Source organism: Acomys minous (genome assembly GCF_964271855.1).
Source record: "Acomys minous genome assembly, chromosome: 5".
NCBI lineage: Eukaryota > Metazoa > Chordata > Mammalia > Rodentia > Muridae > Acomys > Acomys minous.
The window spans coordinates 61,833,421-61,858,915 of NC_140494.1; the positions used below are offsets into that span (position 1 = coordinate 61,833,421).

At 47.5% G+C, this 25,495-nt stretch overlaps 2 protein-coding genes across 5 annotated transcripts in view; one reads left to right on the top strand and one right to left on the bottom strand.

Annotated features, from left to right (window-relative positions):
- LIFR (LIF receptor subunit alpha) overlaps positions 1–23,477 on the bottom strand; it is a 67,815-nt gene extending 44,338 nt beyond the window's left edge. For 2 of the 4 annotated variants that reach the window (XM_084783073.1, XM_084783076.1), the window contains exons 1-2: positions 23,338–23,477; positions 20,417–20,452 (exon numbers count right to left, since the gene is read on the bottom strand). The gene's annotated coding sequence lies outside the window, so the exon portion shown is untranslated. Of the gene's footprint in view, positions 1–12,163; positions 12,202–20,416; positions 20,453–23,337 lie in introns of those variants that run through there. The other 2 variants (XM_084783074.1, XM_084783075.1) reach the window with 2 other exon arrangements.
- LOC311598370 (uncharacterized protein) overlaps positions 23,234–25,495 on the top strand; it is a gene marked incomplete at its 5' end in the record, with an annotated part of 76,334 nt that continues 74,072 nt past the window's right edge. The window contains one exon of the mRNA XM_084783435.1: positions 23,234–24,125. Coding sequence (XP_084639561.1) covers positions 23,234–24,125 — 892 coding nt within the window. The remainder of the gene's footprint in view (positions 24,126–25,495) is intronic.

Sequence of the window (25,495 nt, forward strand, 5' to 3'; positions counted from 1 at the left end):
GTGGTAGTTTTTTTATTTGCAAAGATTTTTGTTGTTTTTTCTTTTTAATTTAGAAAGTTCATAAAAGAGGACTGTCAAAAACTTCACGAAGTTTCCTGTAGGCAAAGGGGACAGCCCTAAGAACAAGAAGGGCGTGCCAGGGACGGAATAACTGGAAACAAAAATAGCTCTAAAAGGTAAGTGTACTGGGGAGGCGTGTGTGTGTGTGTGTGTGTGTGTGTGTGTGTGTGTTTATATGCATGTGGTTGCCTGAGGATGCCAGAAGAGTGTGTCAGACCCCAGGAGTCACAGGTGCATGAGAGTGGGGGTCTGGATGGGAACTCAGACCCTCGGCAGGAGCAGCAGGCCTCTTAACCACTGAGTGATCTCCCGCCCTTTACAAGGAAAGGAAAAGCAGAACACTGAATAATAAGGAAGCAGCAACAGACTTGATAAAGAGACAATAGATGGAGCATCTCCATTACCGAAGCCCAAGAGAGAACACACTCGTCACTAAGAGGAAAAGGATCGCTCTCTTCCTGGCTACTGCTGAACACTGTGAAAAACACAAAAATGAATCTCAGCTACCTTACAGAGTTATAACGCAAACAAACTCGAGGTACAAGCACACACTTCTACAGTGTCCGGTTATTTTCTAGATGAGTGAACAAGTTCCTCCTCAGCTCCATGTCACCGAGCACACGTATTAGCATGAACATGTATTCATGGAATGCCCACAGCACCCGCTGCTGAGGCTACAGCTGTGCGGGAATGGCTCAGATAATCACAAACCTACCCACCAACTGGCTAAACATGCTGAAAGAATGCCTCGCTAGCAGCTTATGGTTATTCTAGAAGGGCAACTCGGGCTCCATTGCAATGCCAGGAAGGAGGGATGAGAGGGGCCGGGAGGAGGTGGCCAAGGAAGGGCTGGGGACCAGGTGCTGCCAGACAGGGACTCTAATCTTGGCTCCATTACTAATTAGCAGTGTGACTGAGGGCAAATCACTTAATCCCTCTGGCTTCAGCTTCCACCAACGTAGCCCAGAGGCAAGGGCTGTTTATGGCCCCAGCAGACTTTGCAAGCACAGCTGCAGTGCTCTGTGGCCGCCAGCAGGGGCGGGCAGTGCACAGTGTGGGCAGCGGACTGTCACATCCAGCAGGAGTAAAGCTCCTACTGTGGACTCCAGGGCATTAGGATGGGAGGACCCAGCAGACAGAAAGCGGGGTGGCATAGCAAGGTCACTCAACTTAAAATGGGTAGAGCACTAAAGAAGACGGCGCTTTGCCTCAATCCTTCCTTAGAACACCTGAGTCAAGCCATCTGGGCAGTGTGCTAACAACACAGTCAACTTCCCTTTCAAGCAAGGTTTTCAAATGAACTCATTGGGATCTGGGAAACTCACCACGTAAGTCTGCACTCATGCCCCCCACCCTCTACCGCAGAGACCTGACAGTACCATCTCTGCAGCAGGTGACACTGTGCAGGAGACGCTTACAATTGCTTCACTAATATTCTTTAGTGGGCAATGCACACCAAAATTCTTAACACTGAAAATTAAAAGGAACACTTTTCAAAATATAAGTAATTGTAGCACACTCCTGTAAGCCCAGCAGTCAGGGAGGCAAAGGCAGGCAGATTGCTGTGAGTTCAAGGCCAGCCAGGACAGCCAAGGCTACACAGAGAAACTCTATCTCAAAAACAAACAAACAAAACAAAACAAAAAAACTAAAACCACAAAGCACTAAATAAATAAATATTTTCAGACTTGATTAAAACACTGAACTATCCACTGAGAAGTTAAAATGGCATTACATTATCAAGACTGTAAAAGGTACATCTTTCATTACTCGTTCTTTGGAGGATTCTGAAGTACGAAGTTTACATAAACAAGGCAGGGAAAGTAAGAGAGGGAAAATAGAAAAGTAGGGAGAAGGGGGCGCTTAGGAAAGCATGACTCAAAACTGTACTCCATGCATCACACACACACACACACACACACACACACACACACACACACACACACACGATCCCTACCAAAAGGGCAGTGACTGTTTGCACAGTCTGTCAAAGTGGCACAATGTCCGGCCCACAGGCATAATGACAGCTCTTGTCATTAGGCCATATGGTATCCCAAGTGCTGCCCATGTGGGACTGGAGGTTACAGGGTTCCTGCACACGCACTGAGGCACCCAGCTACCAAAGCAGACTGACTATCCAACTCACTAACGGGCTATCGCGGGGCTTGCTGACTTAATGGAAGAGCAGTACCTGCCCAACACTTCTGAGAACCTTGGCCCAGTGCCATTCAGTGTCCCCCTTTGGTCGTGTTAGACGTCCTTCAGTGACAGTATATCTTTGGTGACTGATGGGATAAAGCCACAAGGATCATCCCCAAAGATCTACGAACCAATGGAAAAGAGGGTGGCGCGCCCTCTGTTTCCAAAGTTTGAGAGACTGTGTCATGCCTAATAGGTTCACGTATCACCTCAGTAACTGTGGCTTCGAGAGAACTGAACAGGGACATTATTTTTCCTTTTGAGGCAACACATCTGGACTTCTCCGATCAATTTTGAAGTTCTAATTCATAAATACCTATTAAGTTGGTTTTTACCTAACAATTTCAAATTCTTATGTAACTCTTTTCACGAGGGCACTGTGGAAGCGTTAATAAAATACTCTGTCTGGCATGAGCATGCTTTGGGACTCCACTACATCAGACTTTAATTGGCATTCTGCTATATTATAAAAACACCCATCATTGTGAGTGAATATTGTAGGATATTTACTCCTCCAAAGAACATGTTGGTCTATGATTTAAATAGAATATCTTTGTTTATTTTTTGTCTTCATTTATTCCAATTTCCCAGGAACAGCTTTTAGCACGTGTCTTCAAGATTTTTGTTTTTCAAGATCTTTCATGCCAAGTTGGCTAATTTTCATTCTGTTGAGGCCTTTTTGTTAATTCAAAAGCCTGTCCATTATCCACTCCAGAACATCAAAACAAGAATGTGCTCTAAAAACCCTTTAAAGGCTTCCCAGGGCCTCAACATACAGCTGCTTTCTTATGCTGAGCAAGGCCCTCTGGGCGCTGACACATCCAGTTGGTCTCAGTGCCTCCCCCCAAACCACCGCCCTTCCAGGCTGTTCTGTGCAGTGTCTCCAACCCTTCCCATCTTTCAGGGCTGGAAGCTCCACCCCTCCCCAGAGTGACGTCCGCTCACTCATCACTCTGCTCAGCCAGCCTGTAAGAAGTGACTCAAGAAACACTGATGTATCACTACCAAAAAATGGGCTCTCATGTACTACAGGAGTGAGGCATTTCTATTAAGGCACCTGGCTGGGGTGATAGCTCAGTTAGTAACCTGTGTGGCATGCAAGTATAAGGACCCGAATTCAATTCCTCACAAACAAGTATTAAAAAAGAAAGAAAGCAAGGAAGGAAGGAAGGAAGGAAGGAAGGAAGGGAAAAAACCTGGGAATGGTGAGGCATTCTTCTGCTCTCAGTGTGGAGAGGTGGCTACATCAAGACTCCTGGGGCTCCCTGCCAGGCTGGCCCGCCCAGCCTCACCTGTGAGCCTCAGATCCCAGTGAGAGACAGTGGACCATCCCTGAGAAATAGAACCAGAGGTTGACCTCTGCCTCCACATGCACGTGGACCTGCATGCATTAACACAGACATAAAAGTTAAAAAAAAAAAAAAAGCCAGGTGTGGCAGCACACGCCTGAGATCCCAGCACTCGGGAGGCAGAGGCAGTCGATCACCTGAGTTCGAGGCCAGCCTGGTCTACAAAGTGAGTCCAGGACAGCCAAGGCTACACACAGAGAGACCCTGTCTCGAAAAACCAAAAGAACAAAAACAAAAATAAAAAGCAAATAAATAACCCAAAGAATATTCCTACAAGCAATCATTCCTATGTAAGAAAGCGTGACAAAAGCTTACATTCAAAACAACCAGGAGCAGTCCCATTCCTCAGAACAAGTCAAATCTTCCTCCTCCTCTTCCTCCTCCTCTTCCCCCTCCGCACCCCCCGTCCTCCAATCTGCTAGAACCTCAAGCATCTCAGAGTCTGGACTGTTCTTTCTGTTGCATCTGGGTACTTGCTTATGTGTAATCAGTTGCCTCTGGGAAGAGAGCCCAACCTAAGCCTGGATTCCCTTTACATTTCACACTGACCATGCACTGGGTACTCCAAAGAGAATTTTATATAATGTTTTTGGTGACGCTATGTTTTCACTGTGGACGGCCAGATGCCGAATGCCCCCCATTGTGGCATCATGGTGACATTTCAAGTTCCCAAGTTTGAAGACGGCAGATTCTTGAGTTTTGGATTACAGATAGTGAACCGGTAACTGTTTCTGTGGTCTCCTACCCATACCAAGGACTATTTATCTCTTTGAAAATCTCATTTAACACATGGGTTATAAAGGTGCCATTTCCTTGATTGTACAGTAAAAACACCTCTTCATATGTTCTTCGGTAATTTGCGATGTTTAGTTTTATTTATTTTTTTCTTTCTGGCTTTTATCTGTCACTCAGTAGTTGGGTAGTAATCATTTCTCTTCAGACAGGATGCAAACTATATCTGTTTATATCAAGAACGTTTAAGACTTAGGGCAATTCAAGCTTTAACCCACATAAAATTATTCTTGTTATATATGGCTAGAAACAAAGACTCAGCCCCATCAGTTACCACACTCTCCGAATGCACATGTTAACTGATGTGTCCCTGTCCTGCTGGCTCCCGACACTAGGGAGGCAGCGCTCCTCCTCAGCTTGGTGATCGCTGGCTCTCCTCACCCTCTATCCCCTCCGAGGATAGCATACACGCTTGTGGCTTCAACCACTACTTATACACTGATCTGTTTCACAGAATTGGCCCATGCCCAGCCTCAGACTAACCATTCACCAGACAAGCGTGCGCTTATCTACACAAATCCACTCCAGTAGGTTCTCGGGAGCGCGCTGTGAAAAGACGTGGGTGCTGTACGCACTTGGATACCTCACAGTCCTCAAAAATCCAAGAGGAAACACACGGAAACTCACTTCCCCTCTAGCAGTGTTCCCAGGCCCCGGGCCAGTTCATGAATACTCAAGACAGTCAGTCACTCCGACTCCTTTTGCACTCTCACCTGACCTCCCATCTGACTGCCACACACCCCTTAGTTTTCTCATCCTTTACTCCCCTGTCTCTGGCAAGGACCTCAGCAACCCAGCATCCTTGGAAGACTCCGGGCTGCACAAAGCTGCCACACCTCCCTCCCATTCTCTCCCCCATCCTTTTGAGCTAGGGCAATCAGCAGGAGGCTGTCCCACCCAACAGCACTGATGCTACAGCCAAAGCCACAATCTGGTGCCCCACGCTCTCCTCCCGCGCTCTCCTTTCCAGCGGCACTGGTGCTTCGTGGGTCTCAGGCTTGACCCTCCTATCTCAAACAAGGAGCCACCCGTACTTTAATTTTTCATTTTCTGTGCTTATCACAAAATATGGGAGACAGTACCCTCCTGTCTTCCCGCTTTCTTTCCCAGTGCTTTTTACGCTCTTTAAACAGAGCATTCACTGCCTTCCGCATTTAAAGCACCTCACTCCCACTATAGTCGCCAGAGTTACATGTGCCAACCAGACCGAGCTTACTCAAAAGTCTTGTGAGGACGTACTGCGCTAAGTCTCTTGACTGCTCCCCCTCCCTCCCTCTACATCCGGAAGAGGGAGGTCAACGCAGATTTGGGGATGAAATGGCTAGTCAGGTGTAGTGGTGCACACCTGTAATCGCAGCGCTCGGGGAGGCAGAGGCAAAGGCAGGCAGCCTAGTCTACAAAGGCCCAGGACAACCAGGGCTATTACACAGAGAAACCCTGTCTTTAAAAAAAAAAAAAAAAAAAGGAGGAGGAGAAGGAAGGAAATGGGAACTGTGGCTTTAAATGTACAGGTTAAATCCACTCATAAAGGCCCACAGAAATACCAAGAGGAAAAAAAATGCTAATTATGAAGTTATTTTATACATTTCAAATACTGCTTCTGGCTAACTCTGCCAGGCAATAAGCAACTCTTATTTTTCAGACAGCATGCACTGTACGCATTAGTGCGTGGCAGGCATTTTTCTAAGTTCCTTAAACATGGTATTGGGTTGAATGCTCAAGCCTGCTCTCTGGAGTCAGCGTCTCTGCCCTCCCTCTTTTTATGGTAAGGTGCTAAAACACACAGGTCACACATCCCGGAGGCAGAACTAGGAAACATGAACTCAGTACCGTCTACAAAGCTCAGCTCGGAACCACTGCGCTTAACTGTGACATTCACTACAGCAGACCCAGAGAACTCAGGAGTCCTGGGCTCCGACACCTGTTCTGGCACTACAGTGGTGGTAGCACAGACAGGGCCCCAGCTGGAATCTTCGCTTTTAGCTCTCACGTGACAGGACTTTTCTCACTTTCCATGTCATCAAACCAAACCAACAAGCACCATCCCAATACTGTGTTGTGCTCTCAGGACACCTTGCCTGTTGCCTCAAGCAGCAGCAGCAGCAGCTGGAGACTGCCTTCTCCCCCCACCCTGTGCAGTTAGTGCTGTGCCAGGAAAACATCACCTGTTTCTGGGAGCACTTGATAATCATATCCTGATCCGATAGTCTGAGCCGAGGCAACCGAATGGAAAGGAACTGCCATCTTCGTGGTCCCCTTCCAACACTAAGCAGACTTTTGATTACTTGAGCTCTTAACTGTGCGGGCGCAAACTCAAACGCACCCCAAATGCCAGCCAGACAAAGTAGCTGTGACTAGCCACGGACAGTGCGGTGATAGGTGTCCAGCCGCTAAGAGCTGCAGCCTCTGTTTTAAACCAGAGATGGACGGGGCATCCCGCAGCTATGGAGTTTCCGGCTTTTCAAGTCTGAGCTGCTGTTTTGTCTTGACTTATGCAGACTAAGAAAGAAGGAGTCGGGGTCGGGGGACAGGGCTGATGTCTACAATGTAGGGACCTTCACCTCCAGGCTCTGGGGATCTAGCCTGGGTAGGACCCTTCCTAATGAGAAGAAAGGTTTTTCTGTGTTTTAAAAAGGAAAAACAACAAAACAAAACACAATATGAAAGCCCCTTATTTCAGAATGCTCATAACTAATTTGGGGAGACAATACTGCAACGCTATTTGAGCCAAACAAAACACATTTCCACTTCTTAGGGAGACAGCTAAAAGCCTTAAAATGAAACAAATAAACAAACACACACACACAACAAAACAAAACAAATCCCAAAACAAAGACCACAAAACAAAACAAACCTGTCTTAAAAATGTAAATTGTTCTAATATTTGTATTTCAATGCACAGATACTGACCTAAATGTGACTTAATATTTTAGTATATTTTAACGTCATAATCTGAAAGCTTTGATGCCAAAAGAACTCTGCCTTTCCCCCGTTCATTCTCAGAACTCAAAATCCTAGGCATCAGTTTAGACTACAAAAACAAAAACAAAAAAACAATGACAAAAAAAGCTTTTCAAAAGTGAGGAAGAGAGGAGGAGGGAGAGGATGCTCTCCCTACCTTCAACATAAAAGTGAAACAGAAAAACAAAAACAAACAAAAACTAAACCAACCAACCAAAGAAAACCCTAAAGTTTTGGAAATAACTGGCATTTGATAGAAATACTTCAAAGCGGGTCATTTTGTCAAGAAGCGCACTGCAGGACGCGTTTATGACAAACGGCTGACAAGAACTAATCTAAGGAAGGGAAGGTTTGTACATCCTGGCTCCCGCTTGAGGACCATCAGGCCAGCAAGGTAGGGACGGCTGCTGGCCACACCCACCTTGTCGCTAATTAGCATAAAACTACAGCTTTAGTTCTATGGACCTTTCCCTTCCTTCCAACTTGACTAGAATGGAGCCCAAGGCCTGGTGCTACCCACCTGGGGCAGGGTGTCGTCCCCATCACTTAAGCCTCTATTGGAACCCCCTCTTACACACACCTAGAGGTTTGCTTCCTAGGCTATTTTAAATTCCATCAAGCTGAGGATCAAGATTAAACACCAGCATGGCACTCAAAGGCCCAATGTGGATCCTGGAGAAAGTACTGAACCTGGGGTGTTGAGGAAGAGATCTGGAGAGAGAATGGTCTCGGGGGCCAGCTGCGACCTGACTTGACACGCTGTTGGACAAGGAGAGCAAGAAGCAGAAAAGGACAACTGTTTCAGGTTGAAAGAGTTTTCTCTGATGTCCTAAAGAACCAGACGTTCACACTGAATACACAGTGCGTGAAGGCTTTTACCAGGCGACCAGCTTACTCAGGGTGCTATTTAACAATGCCAACCAGAACAAAAGTGATAGAGACAACCGTGACAGTGTGTGTGTGTGTGTGTGTGTGTGTGTGTGTGTGTGTGACATTTTCATTAATGTGCTGGATAAAGGAATCCCTGGCATTAAGTGTGCGGAAAGAAAAAAAATGTACAAAACAGAAAATCCACTGTATATGGTGATGAAAATGCTAACAAACCAGCCAATAAATGAATCCAACAGAACAAATGTTAACACAGGTAAATCACAGATATAGGTTGGGAAGAAAAAGAGAACTTAGCAGCAATATGTGGAAAGCAAACAGTGAAAAAAAAAAAGGCACACATTGTAATATGGCTGCCAAAGTAACAGTATAAGTAGTGCTTGAAATCCTGTCCTTTAGGGGCATTAAAACTAAAAGTTACTTTTAGTCTTTTAAAAAAACACATAAGCAGGGCGTGGTGGCACAGACCTGTAATCCCAGCACTCGGGAGGCAGAGGCAGGCGATCTCTGTGAGTTCGAGGCCAGCCTGGTCTACAAAGTGAGTCCAGGACAGCCAGGACTACACAGAGAGAAACCCTTTTGTCTTGAAAAGACAAAAGAAAAAAAAATAGCAAGAGATAAAATACATACAAAATTATTACTCCGGTTATTACAAATTGTTAGTGCGACAAAAACAACAAGTTTACTCTTAAGTGTTCTCACTCCACCTGGACACAGGGACAAGCTAGTCCCTACGTATGGTAGGCATCTATCCCAAGGATTGTGGGTAAGAAAATGTCAAGAATCTCCACACACATGCCGTATGCTTTCTGGATACGCTAGTCTCAGGAAGCTGTATAGAAAGGACGTGGGGAAATGAGCACAGAGGGCATCTTTAAGGGCATCATGATTACTCCCTCCTTTGCAGCCACCGTGGTACTGGAGAAATGAGGCAAACGTGCAGAGCCAGCCAGGCAGCGTCCCTCTCAGCCCTCACTCACTGCGATGACCCAGCCAAATTCCCCATCTGCACACACTCAGCTTTATTATGCCAAATCTTCCATGGCTCTCCTTGGCTTGAGGAAGTCTCAGTCTTAAGATGGCACAAGATCTTTGCGTTTCCTGCCAGCTTCACTCCGTGCCCCCCCACCCCCCCACCCCCCCCACCCCCCCCACCCCCACCCCCCGTGTTTGTTCCACCCTTCTTCCCCGTGCAGGGCTCTGCCTTCCTCCAGCGAGGAAACAAAGGGGTTAAGTGACTTGCTCAGTCTTGTGGCTTGTAAAGAAAAAAAAAAGAAAAGAAAAAAAAAAGAAATGGAACCTAGGTTTCTGACTGTGACTCCAAGGTCAGAGTCATGTTATGACGCAATTTTAGTTGATGATGATGGTGGTAGTGGTGGCGGTGGTGACAGTGACAGACCAATCTGATAAACCTGATGAGCACTACTGAACATTCCATACTTGCTCAGTCAATGGCAGGCATGGTGGTGCATGCCTTTTGTCCCATCAGGAATGAGGCAGAGAGGCAGGAGAATCTCTGAGTTTGAGGAGGCCAGTCTGGTCTGCATAGTGAGTTCTAGGATATCCAGGACTAGGTAGATAGTCCCTGTCTCAAAAAAACAAACAGACAAAAACTACCTCTAAGCCGGGCGTGGTGGTGCACGCCTTTAATCCCAGCACTCGGGAGGCAGAGGCAGGCGGATCTCTGTGAGTTTGAGGCCAGCCTGGTCTACAGAGTGAGTCCAGGACAGCCAGGGCTGTTACACAAAGGAACCCTGTCTCAGGGGTGGGGGGTGGGGGTGGTATGGGATGCAGATACTTCTAGAAACTGTTCTTCCAGACAGGATTGCAGAGATGTGCACCGAATAGCAGAATGCCTATGACTCTGAGGCCCATGGAAGGTTCCACCTCCTGCTGCGCTCTTACGCGTTTCTTAAGAACTTGAGTTAATTTAGGCAAAACCTACACTCATTTTTAAATTGATTCTCACTTTTCCCAGGTGTTCTACATAGCCCCCACCAATCCTGCCTACAGCCGCAAGTACAATTTGTTCCTTACGAGTCCCAGCCCTTCTCAGCTCACACACAAAACAGACTCTTGATTCGCAGCCCCCAACTTGTTCTTCCTCAATCTCCCCCCTATCAAAAATGGTACGGACACTTTGCAAAAAGTGGCTTGCAAAAAAACCATAGGCCAGGCATGGTGGTTCACGCCTGTGATCTCAGCACCAGGGAGGCCAACACAGGAGGCTCGCCACCTTAATGAGTACAACTCAACAAGGAATCCTCTCGCAACCCCCCCCAAACAAAGCAAGCAGAAGCTCCCTAACAGTTCTTGACTCATCACCTCCCCCGCATTGTCTGGCAGCTCCAGCATCATAATTTCTGCCGCCAAACCCTGCCCGCCCCTCCCGGCCAGCCTCTGCCCCACACTGCTGTCAGTGAAGCGGTCCTCTCGCCCCATCCATGCTCCCCACACAGCAGGCACAGTCATCATCCAAAACTATCCATCAGACCTGTCACTGTGGACTTAAAACTGGGGCCAATTCTTATACACACACTTTCCTTTCTCTCCCTTGAGCCTGAGAGGCCCCAGTCCCCATCCAGACACCCCACTCTCCTTTCAGCCACCCCCTTCTGGTCCTCATTTTCACCAGGCCGTCGGGAACTTGTATATGCCCATAGGTCCTAGGCATCATTCAGGTATTGAGCTAAGACTTACTTCCTCAGCAACTCCTCTCCCATCACCCAGGGAAGGACCAAGTGTCCTCTAGTGAAGTCCTGCCACCCTCCTCACCCTGCACCACCCACCGTGCCCGGCTCCTGTTTTCCTTGTTTGCTGCCCGGTGCTCCCAAAAGGCAGGTAAGTTTTGCAGAGTAAGAGGTAGCTGTCTTCCTCAGTCCTGCTGTCCCCCAGCCTCCTCACCCTGCTGCCCCTCAGCCTCCTCACCCTGCTGCCCCCAGCCTCCTCAGCCTGCTGCCCTCAGCCTCCTCACCCTGCTGCCCTCAGCCTCCTCAGCCTGCTGCCCCCCAGCCTCCTCAGCCTGCTGCCCTCAGCCTCCTCACCCTGCTGCCCCCCAGCCTCCTCAGCCTGCTGCCCTCAGCCTCCTCACCCTGCTGCCCCCCAGCCTCCTCAGCCTGCTGCCCCCCAGCCTCCTCACCCTGCTGCCCTCAGCCTCCTCACCCTGCTGCCCTCAGCCTCCTCAGCCTGCTGCCCTCAGCCTCCTCACCCTGCTGCCCTCAGCCTCCTCAGCCTGCTGCCCCCCAGCCTCCTCAACCTGCTGCCCCCAGCCTCCTCAGCCTGCTGCCCCCCAGCCTCCTCACCCTGCTGCCCCCCAGCCTCCTCACCCTGCCCTGCTGTCCCCCAGCCTCCTCACCCTGCTGCCTCCCAGCCTCCTCACCCTGCTGCCCCCCAGCCTCCTCACCCTGCTGCCCCCCAGCCTCCTCAGCCTGCTGCCCCCCAGCCTCCTCACCCTGCCCTGCTGTCCCCCAGCCTCCTCACCCTGCTGTCCCCCAGCCTCCTCACCCTGCTGCCCCCCAGCCTCCTCACCCTGCTGTCCCCCAGCCTCCTCACCCTGCTGCCCCTCAGCCTCCTCACCCTGCTACCACCAGCAATTACAAAAACTGCCAAAGGCACAAAAAGGTGTGGAGGAAGTATGTCAAATAAATTGAATAAATGACTTTATAAAGGGAACATTATGCGTAATTGTGGAAGACAATTAAGTTACAGTTTTAAGTCATATTACAAAATCCATGTAAGTATTATTTCAACCACAGCTTAGCATACTCGGAGGGACAAATACTAAATATACGTCTATACTATTGCTGTGATGAAACGCATGACCAAAGGCAACCTGGGGAGGAAACGATTTATTGCACTCACGGTTCCATGTAACAAACAGTTCATCATCAAAAGCAGTGAGGGCAGGAACTCACCCAGGGCAGGATCCTAGAGGCAGGAACTGAGCAGAGACCTTGAAGGGATGCTGCTTACTGGCTTGCTCAGCCTGCTCTCTTATAGAACTCAAGACTACCCAGCCCAGCGCAGGCACCGCCCACAATGGGCGGGGCCCTCCCCCACTGGTCACTAATTAAAACGCTTACAGCTAGATTTTTTGTTTTTTTGTTTTTCAAGACAGATTTCTCTGAGTAACAGCCCCGGCTGTCCTAGATTTGCTTTGTAGATCAGGCTGCCCTTGAACTCAGAGATCCACCTGCCTCTGCCTCCTGAGTACCAGGAATCGAGGCGTGCACCGCCATCACTGGGCTACAGCTGAATCTGATGGAGGCATTTTTCTCTCAACTGAGGCTCCTTCCTCTCTGGTAGCTGATGTAAAAATAGCCAGTCTGCCATCTAAATATGCACAGAAATTAATCTACTGCATGTAACATAGTATCATTGCAGTTACCCTAAGGTTGAGACTAAAACTGTAGAAGTATTCGTCTCCAAGCTTTCTCAATTTTTATAAAGTATTTTACCTGAGTAATTTCAAAAGGTAATTTTTTTATTTTTTTTTTTATTGTTTTTATTTTTTTGCAATAGAGCCCTGGCTAGCCTAGAACCCATATGCAAACTGAACTCACAGAGATCCACACATCTACCTGCCTCTGCCGCCCTAAGCACTGCGATTAATGGGGTGTCTATTATACTCTAAACATAGCTCAACCTCTAAAAATGTACAGATGCAGAATAAAAACAGCTCCCCGTTAAAGAAATGGCAAGTAATAAAATAAACACATATTTTTTTCTGATTACTCAATTATGGAATAAAAATGATAAAACCATGCCAGAAGCCTTTAACTTCTGACTTGGGAAAGAATGTGAAAGTCACTGGCAGCCGTGGTTTGATGGCTAACGTCCCCAGGGGTCCACTGTGGCTGGCTGTGAGGTCTTGGGGCTGGTGGTATCAGAAGATGGAACTCTGAGAGGTATAATGCAGTGAAGTCTGTGGGTCCTCAGAAGGGATTGTGGGGCCCCGGTCTTTCTGATTTCCAGTTTGCTAATGTGAGCAATCCATCAACGGTGATTACAGCCCAGAGTCCCCATCAGAACTGAATCAATGCTAGCACCACCATGCCCCTCACCGGCAAAACCAGGAGCTAACTACACGTCTTCTCTGTACGTAGCCCGTGTTGGGTATTTCATTATAGCAGCAGAAGGCTGAAAAATGTACCGGAGTAGGGGTAAGGACTTTATGCCCAGTAACTAATGTTTTAATGATGAATTTTAAAAGGTGAGTAATGTAAATTCTCAAATTATGGTTTGTTCATAAGACAGAACGTCCCACTGCATATTCAGTCCATATTGAATAAATTTTAATAACACGAGGACCATTTCCTGAAATGCCATGTTACAAAATTGAAAAAAAACAAAAAAGCAAAACCCTGAATGTCCAACACGGACCTTCATTATGTGAAGAGAGAAAATATGGCAAGGAAACACTAGAGCTTAAAGCCAGTCGTTCGCTGGCTACTCCTCCTGGTATTTAAAAACAAAACCAACACCCAGAAGCCCTGTAAATAGCCAGCCCAAATCCACAGGCCGCCAACCATCTGTGCTGCTCTGGAGTTCCCCATAGAGCTCTTCTTTCCTATGAATCCCTGTGTTAACTCTGCCACCATCACAAACACCAAAGAAAACCAATGCAGAATGTTGGTTTACCGCCACAGTTTTGGAGGCCTGTGCCCATGAGACCTTTTGGCTATACACGTAAAGAGAAGCAAAACCCTGTGGTGGGGGCACGTGGAGGGGCTGGACAACTCACACCACACCAGGAAACAGAAGAGTAAGTGGGGGGCTACTGTCCCACAAGCCAGTGACCTAAGCGCCTCCCACAAGGCGTACCTCTTAAAGGTTCTGCCACCTGCCAATACCACCACCCCAGGAGACCAAGCCCTAACACACACGCCATGGGTAGCATCACCCTCCAAATCACATATGGCGGCGACCTCCAAAACAGATCATCTCAGTTGCCATTACTACCCAGAGCATCCAGGCTGTTCTTCTTGTAGGTTAAGATCATGGAAATCTGGGTTCGGTGAAGAACAAAACAAACAAGCCCACCTCACTGAAAATAGGAGTGCTTCGGCGACTTCCATCAAAAGCACCAGGTAGAAAGCAAATCGACCTAGTTCCCTCTATCTTCTTCCACCTCCACTGCCCTATACGCATCCGAGTCTGACCCCGACAGTACAGCCTATGGCACACACTGACAGCATTCAGGGCTTTGGCTGTTGGAGGTTGGAAAGTTCCAGAACAGAGGCCTCTCTAATTTCATTGACCCTGGCCTTCAGGAAAGTGTTGCTACATCCTCCCCTTAGCCAACAATCTGTTTGAGTCTGCATGTCAATACAACACAGTTGCTGTCTACTCGTCACCACGGAGTCCGTGCATCTCACTAGAAGGAGTTCTGAGAAGTGACCCCACCCCCCAACAGAAGCGAGCTAACTGCTGGCTCCAGCGGAGGAGTGGGCAGTGAGTGAAGTGGGCTGTGGGGAGAAACGGCATAAGGGGAAATATGACGTGTGATAAGATGGGGACCTTGCTGGTGGCAGCGACCTATGACTAAAACCTCCCATGAGGGCTACAACATGCACGATTCTTTTCTTTAGCTGTGAGGAAGTACAACGTGAAGTCAGCGCTTGTCACAAAGGAACCCTTTGTGATTACCAAGTCTTCACTTTCACCCAAGAACTTGGTGTGCACATCCCATACCATAGGTCCACAAACTGTACGCTGTCCACAACCGCTACCAGCATGAAAAATCGTTGTCTCTACACAGTTCATGGATGTTAGAGCAGTTTCACATACTGCTGGGTACAGGCACCACTGCCCTTCTCTCATGGGAAGATCACATGCTCGGATTTCTCACTTAGAATATTCCTAAATGCTGCTCATCCTAGATTTATTGGGGGAGGGAGACTCATCAATTTTACAAAAGAGAAGAAAAAGAAGAAGAGGAGGAGGAGGAGGAAGAAGAAAAGCATGAGCTGTCCTTCACAGTTGCAGAAGTGTGCCCTTAACAGAAGATGCAGCAGCAGCTTTTAATGCAGTAGCCTAAGAAACTGTCGCGTAAGTTTAATACAAGTCATCTGTAAATGTCAACAAGGTGATGTAATGGAGTCGCTGTTCATCAGGCAGGTTGAACAAGCAGATGGCAGTGTTTGTCTTCACTGGAAAGTAACATCACATGCTTTCTTTTGAAAGTACAGGACAGGAGACCAGGATGTGCTGCCTGCCACCTTCTGTCACTGACCTCCTGGCTCCTGTGTGTCATTCAAGGGGCAAGGGCACCTGTGTCCGGGGCACTGTGGCCTATCCAGCGCCAGGCAAAACAGACACACCCACCACGGACTGAGTCAGACCTAACGTTGAGGAATGTATCACAGAACTACTCAAGACAACTACAGGGGAAAAAAATGTCTTCAAGGGCTGGAGAGATGGCTCAGCAGTTAAGGGCACTGTCTGTGACTCCAGAGGACTGGGTTCAAATCCCAGCACCCACATGGCAGTTCACAACTGTCTGCTTGGCACCTTCACACAGACCTACATGCAGACAAAACACCAATGCATATAAAATAAAGGTTAAAAAATATGTCTTCAATTAAAAAAAAGAAGCAATGGTAACAGAAAACACCTTCATCAACAGGTGAGGGCAGGTACCACCATGCCTGTTCACCTGAGTGCAGTCCCTGGAACCGTCACGGTGGAAGGAGAAAACAGTTTCCTGAGAGTTGGCCTTTGACCTCCACATATGCACTGTGGCATGCAGCACCATACATGCATACACACACACAAATAAATAAATGGTTTTCTTTTGAAACCTCAAACTATTTCCCAGTGACCAGGAACAATACTGTGTCAGGTTGCCCTGAGATGGTTTTTTTCATGACCCATGTAATTTATAAAACAAAACCATTCTACCTAGGTAGGAATTCTCTTAATATTAAAAACACGGAGTCCTCATCACCCTAGCAGCCAGGGTTATGTGTAGCAACCCTCCTCTACCGGTGAACACAGAGGGCTGGCATCGCCACCCGCTCAACAGGGACTGAAAGGGACACAGAACTTAAAACTCAAGCTCACAGAACCGATGGGAACGGAAATGGAATTTCCTCTCAGACCCTGCACTGTATCACACACTTTTTACAAACTGGGAATTCAGGGGAGTTAAAAAAGCAAGAGAGTTATAGTCGCTACATATAGCAACAGAAACAAAACTCACCTAGTGTCTGGACTGTAATGTTGGCATCTTCCTACAAAGTGCTATGAAATCGATCACACATGAGTACATGCACCCGCACACTCCAAAAACAAAACTTAGATCACCCTATACATGCCACCTTGTCGCTGGACTTGTCTCTGAGCATTTGTCCTATCACAAGGTTACCCCTCCCCTTCATTGCTGTTCCGCCATTAGATATGAAAATCACAATTCATTCCTATTACTGAGCATGTTCCCAGTGTGTAACTAGTATAAACAGAGTTACAAATTATAGGGGTGGTTTTAGTATGGGGGTGTGGCCCTTGGCATCTACAGATGACTTTTTCCCCTGATCCCCCTTCCTGATTCTGAGTCATGTCACTAAGAGGACTTCCCACCAAGTTGGTAATACCTGTGGGAAAGGCCAGGCTCCCAGCAGGAGCACCCACACACTGGTGCTGTGGAGGCCAAACCATGGCTGTAAGCTGGTTTCTACACACATGCTCTTTTTTTTTTTCTCCCCCTCCTGGTTTAAATTCCTAGGGGTTGAAATGCCTGACTAAGGGACAGAGCACATTTTTTGAGGCTTTTGGTGAGTAATACAAAATTGCCCTCCTGGAAAGTTACAACAATTCGAACATCCTCCCAGGAGCATCTCAAAGTGACAATTTCCAGAGCCTGTGGGGCTTGCTAGATTTGATTTCAAACAGCCAAATTCTGACAGGGTCACGGGTTTCAAAGTAGTAAACTCACTGATAAGACACATCTAGAAAACAGGCAAACAATTCAAGGCACTGCTCCATCTCAAAAATCCATACGCTTTCAAACAGTAAAGATAAAATGTTTAGGGCACCGGGTATTGGCAGGCTGACAGCACGGTCAATAAGGGACGGGACAAAGCTACACATGCCAATCTGGCTACTGCTAGGGTTAGGAGTTTGGGTTTTAATAGTAGCACACTTTTTTTTTAAACAAGAAACTCAAGAATTTATATATTCGTATGATATAAACACTCTCTCACAGCTAATGTGCCAATCTGACAGTCTCAAAATTCTTTTTGTTTTTATTTATGGTATATGAGTGCTTTTTCTGCAGAAGAGTGCATCAGATCACATTATAGATGGTTATGAGCCACCATGTGGTTGCTGGGAATTGAACCCAGGACCTCTGGAAGAGCAGGTGGTGCTCTTAACCACTGTGCCACCTTTCAAAATTCTTTTAGATATTTATTCACTCAACAAATATGGGTGTGCTTGCTGTAGGTTAGACACTATGGCAGTGCCAAGGACACATGGTGACCCCACAGTGGTGTACCCCTCGGGGCGATGCTGCCCTAGACAGAACTCAGAATCCTAGAGGTAACAGTCAGTACCAGCAGGTTAGGGTGCCAGTCGTCAGTGACTGTTCCCAGGCAGATTGTGACATCCACGTTACATATTAAACTCCAGAAGTGACCTGCTGATCCAAGAGGACTCTCTGACTCTCAAGTTCCACGGTGTGACCAGGTTGTTCAAACCCTTACTTTTATATTTTCCTAAAAGCTTATATTTTCATGTCTTTCTAGATGCTGCATAGGCTCTCCCCAAAGCCATTTTTTTAAAACTACAGTAACCCTGGTAATCCTAGTACCTTAAGGAATAAACATGGGGGTGGAGGCGGAGTAAAGTTCCAGTCTGATGATTTATGTTCTCGGCTTTAACTGTTTCTTTGGAGAAGTTTCTAGAATGTTCTTACCTTATACACATTTATGCCATAAATGCAAAGGCACAAAGAATGGCACAGTGGAGGGTCCCCAGGCCAGCTTCGTGGAAACAGCTGGCATCTTGTCACCATGCCCTAATGTTTACAGTGGCACTCAAACCGCCCCAGCTACGGCGTGTAGCTCATGGCAATAGTCTCACCTTCATCCTGCCACCACCGGAGCTCAACCAACCCACACAATTCCGTCCACAGAAGGATTACAACTTAACTGCCCCGTTAGCATTTTCAATATTAGAAGTGCGAAGCACTACTCTGTCATCACTTGTTATTTTCCACCAGATGTTGCTGCTACCACCATGTCAACTGTCCACTGGATTAAGGGACTCCTTGCAGAAGTCTGCTTTGGGGGAGCGGACATAGCATCCAAACACACACACACACACACACACACACACACACACACACACACACACACACACACACACCAACCTTCAGGAAATAATATTGCCTCCTAGTGGCCCTTCAAGGTAGTACCACTTAACAAGATTACGCTCAACTCCCTAGACACATACTGATTTGTTCAGCCTTAAAAACCAAAAGAGTGAAAAACAGCCAAGATGTTACCACCATGCAAGAGCACAAAAAAATATCCACCAGACATTTTCTCTCACCCTCCAACATTAAGTGGCAAGGCTTATGAGCACCAACTCCAACTTCCTTCTGCAGCACTACGGGTGACTGAAAAGAGCGCATGCGTACTACTCAAGACAACGTGTGACAACTGGATCTCCGGTCCTTCTGCAACTTGTGTTAGGACTGCAAAGCAACTGCTTGAACGTGCTTGAATTGCTAAGCATCTAAACTCCCCACAATTGCTCCCTGGCTTCGGCTATTTCCCTGAATTGAAAATGGGAAAATGGCAGAAGCTGCTGTGCTTGAGACTGAGGCATTTAAAAATCCACTCTTTACTTAGTGCCTGCACAGGTTGTACCACACTGAGTTGGAGATACAATTATCTTATGTGGAACCAAGTTATACCATCAAGTATCAGCCAGTCTGCATAGGAGATTTTAAAAAAAGAAAAAGAAAAATCAAAACTTTCATTCTGCAAGGTTACAGAACTCCTGATACAAAACAGGAGCCCACCAGTCAATCAGCAGAAAAGCAAGACTCTTACGACACAGCTACAACAATTGCTTGGCATCAAACCCATTTCCCAAGCTTTCAATTAATATAAAGGAACATATATTTAGAATGACAAACAGATTAGGAGTTGGGAAGAGGAAATACCACAAGTTCCTGCTATTTCCTAAAAATAGAGCAGGCGCACACACATTCCTCCTGTGAGAATCCAGTACCTGAGTTCAGCACAGCTTATTAGTCACCCACAGGCCCAAAGACCTTAACATCCATACGCAAAAAGGCATCTGGGTCTTTTTCTGGTGTGTAAATGGCTACGCCACTGGAATCAGTCATGAAAATTCACACCAAATCTCTCTCAGAAATCACTATGATTTACTAAAAAGGGCGGTGTCTGTCTTGGTTTGTTTCTGACTTGAATTTCATGGCAGAAGAATGAGGTGCAACTGGCTTAAGGCAACAATTTGGGAGTGTGTTAACTGTTACACACACTGGTAAGGTCAAGGGCCAGAGCTTAAGGTGGAGAGCTCGGATGGAGGCGCCGCCGCAGCAAAGATCAGGCGGGATTATTTCTTAGACTCTTTCCTTGCTCACTTATTCAACAAATAAAGAGGGACAGAGGCAGAGCCTCTGCTGCAAAGGCGACAGGCAACAGCAAGCCCCTGAACTTCTGGAGTCACCAGCCCAGGGGGGACTTTTCGACTCTCAGCTTCTGCTCCACATCCCATGCCACCTCAGGCTCTGTAAGCAGCACAGCCATCCCTGCATGTGCTGGCAGCCTCCCTTCTCCTCAGCATCAGCACAGCACGGTGGTGGCCCTCTGTCGCCTGGAGCGTTGGCACTCAGGGTGTGCCCTCTACCTGAACCCTCTCAGTTCTGCAGAATCAAGGGCTGCTTCTCCTAATTCAGTATGCTAACCTGTCTGCCCTAGAGAGGCTCGCTCGCTCGCACCCCACCCCCACCCCCTGCCCCAGCCCAGGCAGCACTCCTCGCCAGCCACCGTGGCCCTCTCTACCCCAGCCATGCAGGCTCAGTGGCTCCCTGGTCCTTCTCATTAGCTGATACCATCTTTCTTCGCTGCTCCCTTGCTAGTTTACCCGTCTCCACAACTCAGATGGAACCCCTGACAGCCCAGTCTGCTTACCTTGTATAAGCTGGATCTCGGTTTCCCAAAAATTGCCTGGAATATTAACAGAAAACTGATAAACACCTATTTATGAAGAACAAATATGGACAGTGTTAACACTTTTATATTGATACCACAGTGTTAGGTCCCATATAACAAAGAAAAAAAAAGACAATACCCTAAATACTGAAAGAGTCAATAGGGTTTTAATTAAACTTTCCCTATGGAAGAAGAAAGAGGAGGAGCAGGAGGGAGGAGGGGGAGAGGGAGGGGGAGGGGGGGAGAAGAAAAGACCTCCACATATAGTTACACCAGGCTATATAACGCAGCACGCTCAAATGCTAGCATTAGTATTACCTAACCTTTACAATTTATTCTGCTTCCAAAAATCACTCTAAAGAGATGCCAAGGACAAATATTTTTTAAAAGCATCCTTTCCCTAAGAGTTGGCAGTAATCATTTCCCAAGCTATAAAGGTGTGAAGGCAATTTATTCACATTTAAGTAGAAGCCAGAGGTGATCAAGCACAGAGAGCAGAGACATATGTCCTGATGACAAGCAAATTTTCTGAAACACAAAACTGTCCTGTCTTCAATTTAATAAAAGGTATGAGCCTTCACTGCATATTTTTTTTTAAAGTTTACACTCTTAAGATTAAAAACATACAAACAAATAAAGACAGGGTCTCATTTTATTATCTCTGGCTTGGAACTCAGTGCGTAGCCTAGGCTAACCTAGAACTCACAGAAATCCACCTGCCCTGGCCTCCTGAGTGCTGGGATTAAAGGCGCCACACAGGGCCTGGCAGAGCACTCTTATCATTGCACATTTGTTACTTTCTGTTGCTGAAACGAGGCCCAAACCGTCATTAGAGGGATGGCTTTAGGTCCTGGCCATTACAACTCTCATTTCACAGCAAAGATGCCGCAAAGTCCCTATGGGTCACTTTGGAGGCATAAAAGCAAAGGATGTGCATAGGACAGAGCTGGCATCCACTTCCTGCAATGTGAAGAAACAGCTTACTGCTGCTGTCTTTGGGCCCTGGGAATAGCTGACATCCACTTAAAAGCCTCAAAAAAAAAAAAAAGTACTTTACAGTACTTTACAATAATCTCATAGCAAGTTATCAGAGGGAACACACACACACACACACACACACACACACACACACACACACACACACACTCTGCCATCCTTAATGGGGTTTTCAGATGCTGTGAGAATGGGAGAGTGAGACAGCTTTCTTAGGGGATTAATGGAGACTGTTAAGACTTAGGAGTGAGGACTCTGGTCCGGAACTGAAGAAGCTGGTGTGGGACAGGGCCATACAATATATCCCAGTCAGGAGGGAAGGCAAACTGAGCAAAATGTTTTTACAAAGCCGTTAGGCTACATTTGGAGAGGCACAAGAGCCAGTAAGCATGGAACCCACCGGTGCTGTGGGGTGTGGGGGGAGAGAGGTGTGCGCTTGTCTCTGAACTTCTTGTAACTATTAAGTCTTCTCCAATGTGAAGAGACATCCCGCAAATTAGTACGATAACATCCTCACGTGATCATTTATACTAACACTGTTCTCAAGAATGAGTCTTCAGAAGCAAAAGTTTGTTCTGTTTTGTTTTGTTTTAATCAGAAAAGTTTTTTAAATAATCAGCACAGTCCCCAATTCTCATTTCCCAGAGGAGAATCCAAGTCTCCACTAATTAGGGCAGAGCAGCTTGTGATCTCACCTATTACAAAGCAAATACACCTCAGTTCAACTCTGGGAGAGCAAATAGCTGCTTGGGCCTCAGCTTTTTAAATATTTAAATATACCTCATATTTAAACTGAGCTTAAGATTCTCCAATGAAGCCTCCAAATGGACGCAGTTTCCACCTGGCTGTAAAAGCGCACAATCTCCTGTTTTCTGAAAGCACAGACTATGCTTTTCTCCTCCAGGCTTTGACTAGGAGCCTGCCTGGGCTCCTAGTGGAGTATGCTTCAGATCTTTGTCAAAATAATCGTGTTAGGGAAGGGGAAGAGCACCAGTCGCAATAAACAAATGCTACAATTTTTCACTGGGGGGAGGGGAGAGTTGCTTTAAAGAAAACGTGGGCACCACTTTTGAACCTCGATCTAAATAAGTCATAACAACTCGACTCTAAGCGAATACTCTTTGTTGAATCAAATAGGCAACTGAAGACTAATTGGATGGCAAAGTTTAAATTGAGTTTTGCTGAAAAGCACACTTAAAGAAACACAAAGTAACTGCAAAGAATGTATTCTCTTGTAAATGTCAGTCGATAGCAGCGCGCATGTCCTATCAATATCTGACTGCATGAAACACACATACAAAAATGGACACAAATATAATGCAAGTGTAAAGGAAAGGCTCCTGTGTTTTGGCAGCTAAAGATAGGGGCCGGAGTCACATTACTCCAGCTCTCCTGTAAGTTCACACTTGCTGTGCAGTTTTTTTATGTATCTAAATTCACGATCCCAATTTTGTGCGTTTAGACAACGCATCAGGAAAGCCATCAATCAGGAAGCCTAACTTGGCTTGCCCACACTTTAATTTGGGGTTTAATAAGTTTAGCGACCTCGGAAACAGGCACCTTAGAAATACAGACAGGTCAGTCAAATCCACCATAAAAACAGAAAGGACGGGGAACTATTTTTCTGAAGCGCTGAGGTCCAGGGGCAAGAAGTCATCTGGCAGGTCGCAGCTCTAAGCCGAGAGTTAAAGGTCCTTCCCATCCCCCTAGGTAACCTCTGGCCTTGGAACTCACTGCCCTTCGCGCCGCATAAGTTCGCGCGGTGCAGCCCGCGTGGGCGCAGACTGCAGGGTTGACCCTCGGATGGCACGGACAGCGCGAGCCCGAGCAGCGCTGCCCCGGAGCCGGGGACGCGCCCCCCCCCCCCGCACGCGCTCGGGGCTGCTGCGCCGCGCCCCCGCACTCACCGGCCGCTCCCGCGCCGCTATCTTGCCATCCCAGCCGGCCGCCGCCCCGGGGCAGCCGGGGACCCTGCAGCCCGGGACTGCAGTGGCGAAGGAACGAGCCGGTAACAACCGCCGTTCTAGCGCCCCTGTCCGCTCGCAGGCCGGCTCCAGCGGCCACCGACTACGGGCCGCCGCTGCCCTCTCAGGTCCCCCGCGAGCCACCGCAGCGCCAGGCGACGATAACGGCCGCCGCCGCCACAAGCCTAGACGCTCCGGCGCGGACTGCGCGCCCGGAGGCGGCGCCTGCAAGCAGCTTGGCGGGGGGCGCAGCGCCCAGGCCCCGCCCAGGCCCCGCCCCGCGCGCCCCCGTAGCCCTCCCCGCTGGCCCTGCCGCGCGCCGCGGCGCGGGCCCGCGAGGCCGCGCGTGAGTCGGGGCCGCTCGGTCGCGCGCGGGCCGAGCGCCCAGGGAGGTGCCTCTGCCGAGACTCGGGTCGCGCAGCCAGCCTTTGCAAGGTCACCCAGGCGGCTGCGAGAGCGCGGCGGCCCTGCCGGTGCAAAGCCTGAGGATAAGGCCAGCAAAGTCCTGGCTGCCCGGCGGGAACCTGCGCGGCTTCCAAACCGTTGTCACTGCTCATTGCGAGCCTTGCATGGAGAAGGAAACAGGGTCGCTCCGAAAATGCACACGGGCGCCAAATTCTGCCTAAAACACGCCTGTTTGCTTAGATTTTTTTTTCTTCCTCTCGGTGTTGTGAATTACCTAAACTGTCCTAAGAGCAGAGGCGCTGCCGCTCAGTTCCCGTTTCTTCTTGGTAAGGGGACCTCTCGGGGCCCGCGGGGGCATTCTGAGAACATCCTGGAGCCATCTAGTCGTGTCTCTGAGGCGTGGTGGGCTTATTTGTGCAGAGAAGAAACGGATCCCTTAATGGGGTGAGATTTTTCCCTCCGTGCATTGTTCCCATTTCCGCAGTTTCACTTGGCCTCCGTGTTTCTCCAGAGTAATGCACCAAATGAAATTAGTAGGAGAGTGTTTTATAGCACAGAATCGTGGTTTGAAGATGTTTACGCTCTGTGCCGGACGCGTTTGATGGTGTTCTCTTTAGCACAATTAATTTTGCAAAGTTCAGAAGTGTGCCAGACAGAGCCACTGGCACGCAGTCACAGGGCTCTCAGACACACCTTCCATAGGGAGCCACTTGTTTGTTTTCATCTGTAATTTATCTGGTGCGCCAAGGCCAAGGAGTTTGTGAGAGGCCTTTGACTGAAATTCTCGACTTTAGAATCTAGAGCGACTTGCAAATTGGCAGGATGAGGCTTATTTTCTAAAATAAATATTCTGTATTAATAAAGTAACTCCAAAATGGGCAACAAAACACCTGGAAATACACTGCGTGAAAATATAAATCTCTTAAACAATATTATCTTTCAAAGTACAGCCACTAAGGGTGTCTGAGTGGCCAACTCCATTAAAGTGCGCATTTGGAACACTAACTACCCGCAGCTGTCCCTTGGACTGTTTCTGGTCTGTTTACTAAAGCCACCCTCATTTAAGTTGTGCCGTGTTCCCTTTTCTTTATCCTCATTCTTCGCCACAGCTTGAGAAATCTTATTATTCGTATTTGAGAATCCTGCCTTTCCCATTAGACACAGCATCTATGTGTGGGGGAAAAAAAGGGGGGGTGGGGGGACCTCATGCTCTGAGCCCAGGCGTTGTCTATTCTCCCTTTGTTGTTCGTTTCCTCCTCTTCTCTTCTTTATAGGAACTTATTTGACATTATGATGATACCGATAATGAGCATGCTGGGACTGAAAGCCTTTGTTCTTTGCACAACTTTTAGGAGCCCCCCCAAAAAAGAAAAGTATTTTCATTTGTTTTCAAGTAAGAAGGAAAATAGATTTAAGTGTTTTAATATATATGAATATTACTGTCTTTGTGCTTAAAGTAAACAAAATACAAACATTTCTTTTTTTTTTTTTATAACCAAAGAGATCCAAAGATATTGAGAGCCCAAGAAATTCATAGCAAGGTCTTGTTGCCCAGAACTGTAGACTCATTTTTCATGTGAAAAAAAAAATTAAAACCCAGACAAGACAACACCATTGATTTTCACTTGCATAAAATGCTGACCTCTGTGGCCTTACCGTTTAGCCCTCACAGCACACCTGGGAAGTGGGTTCTCTT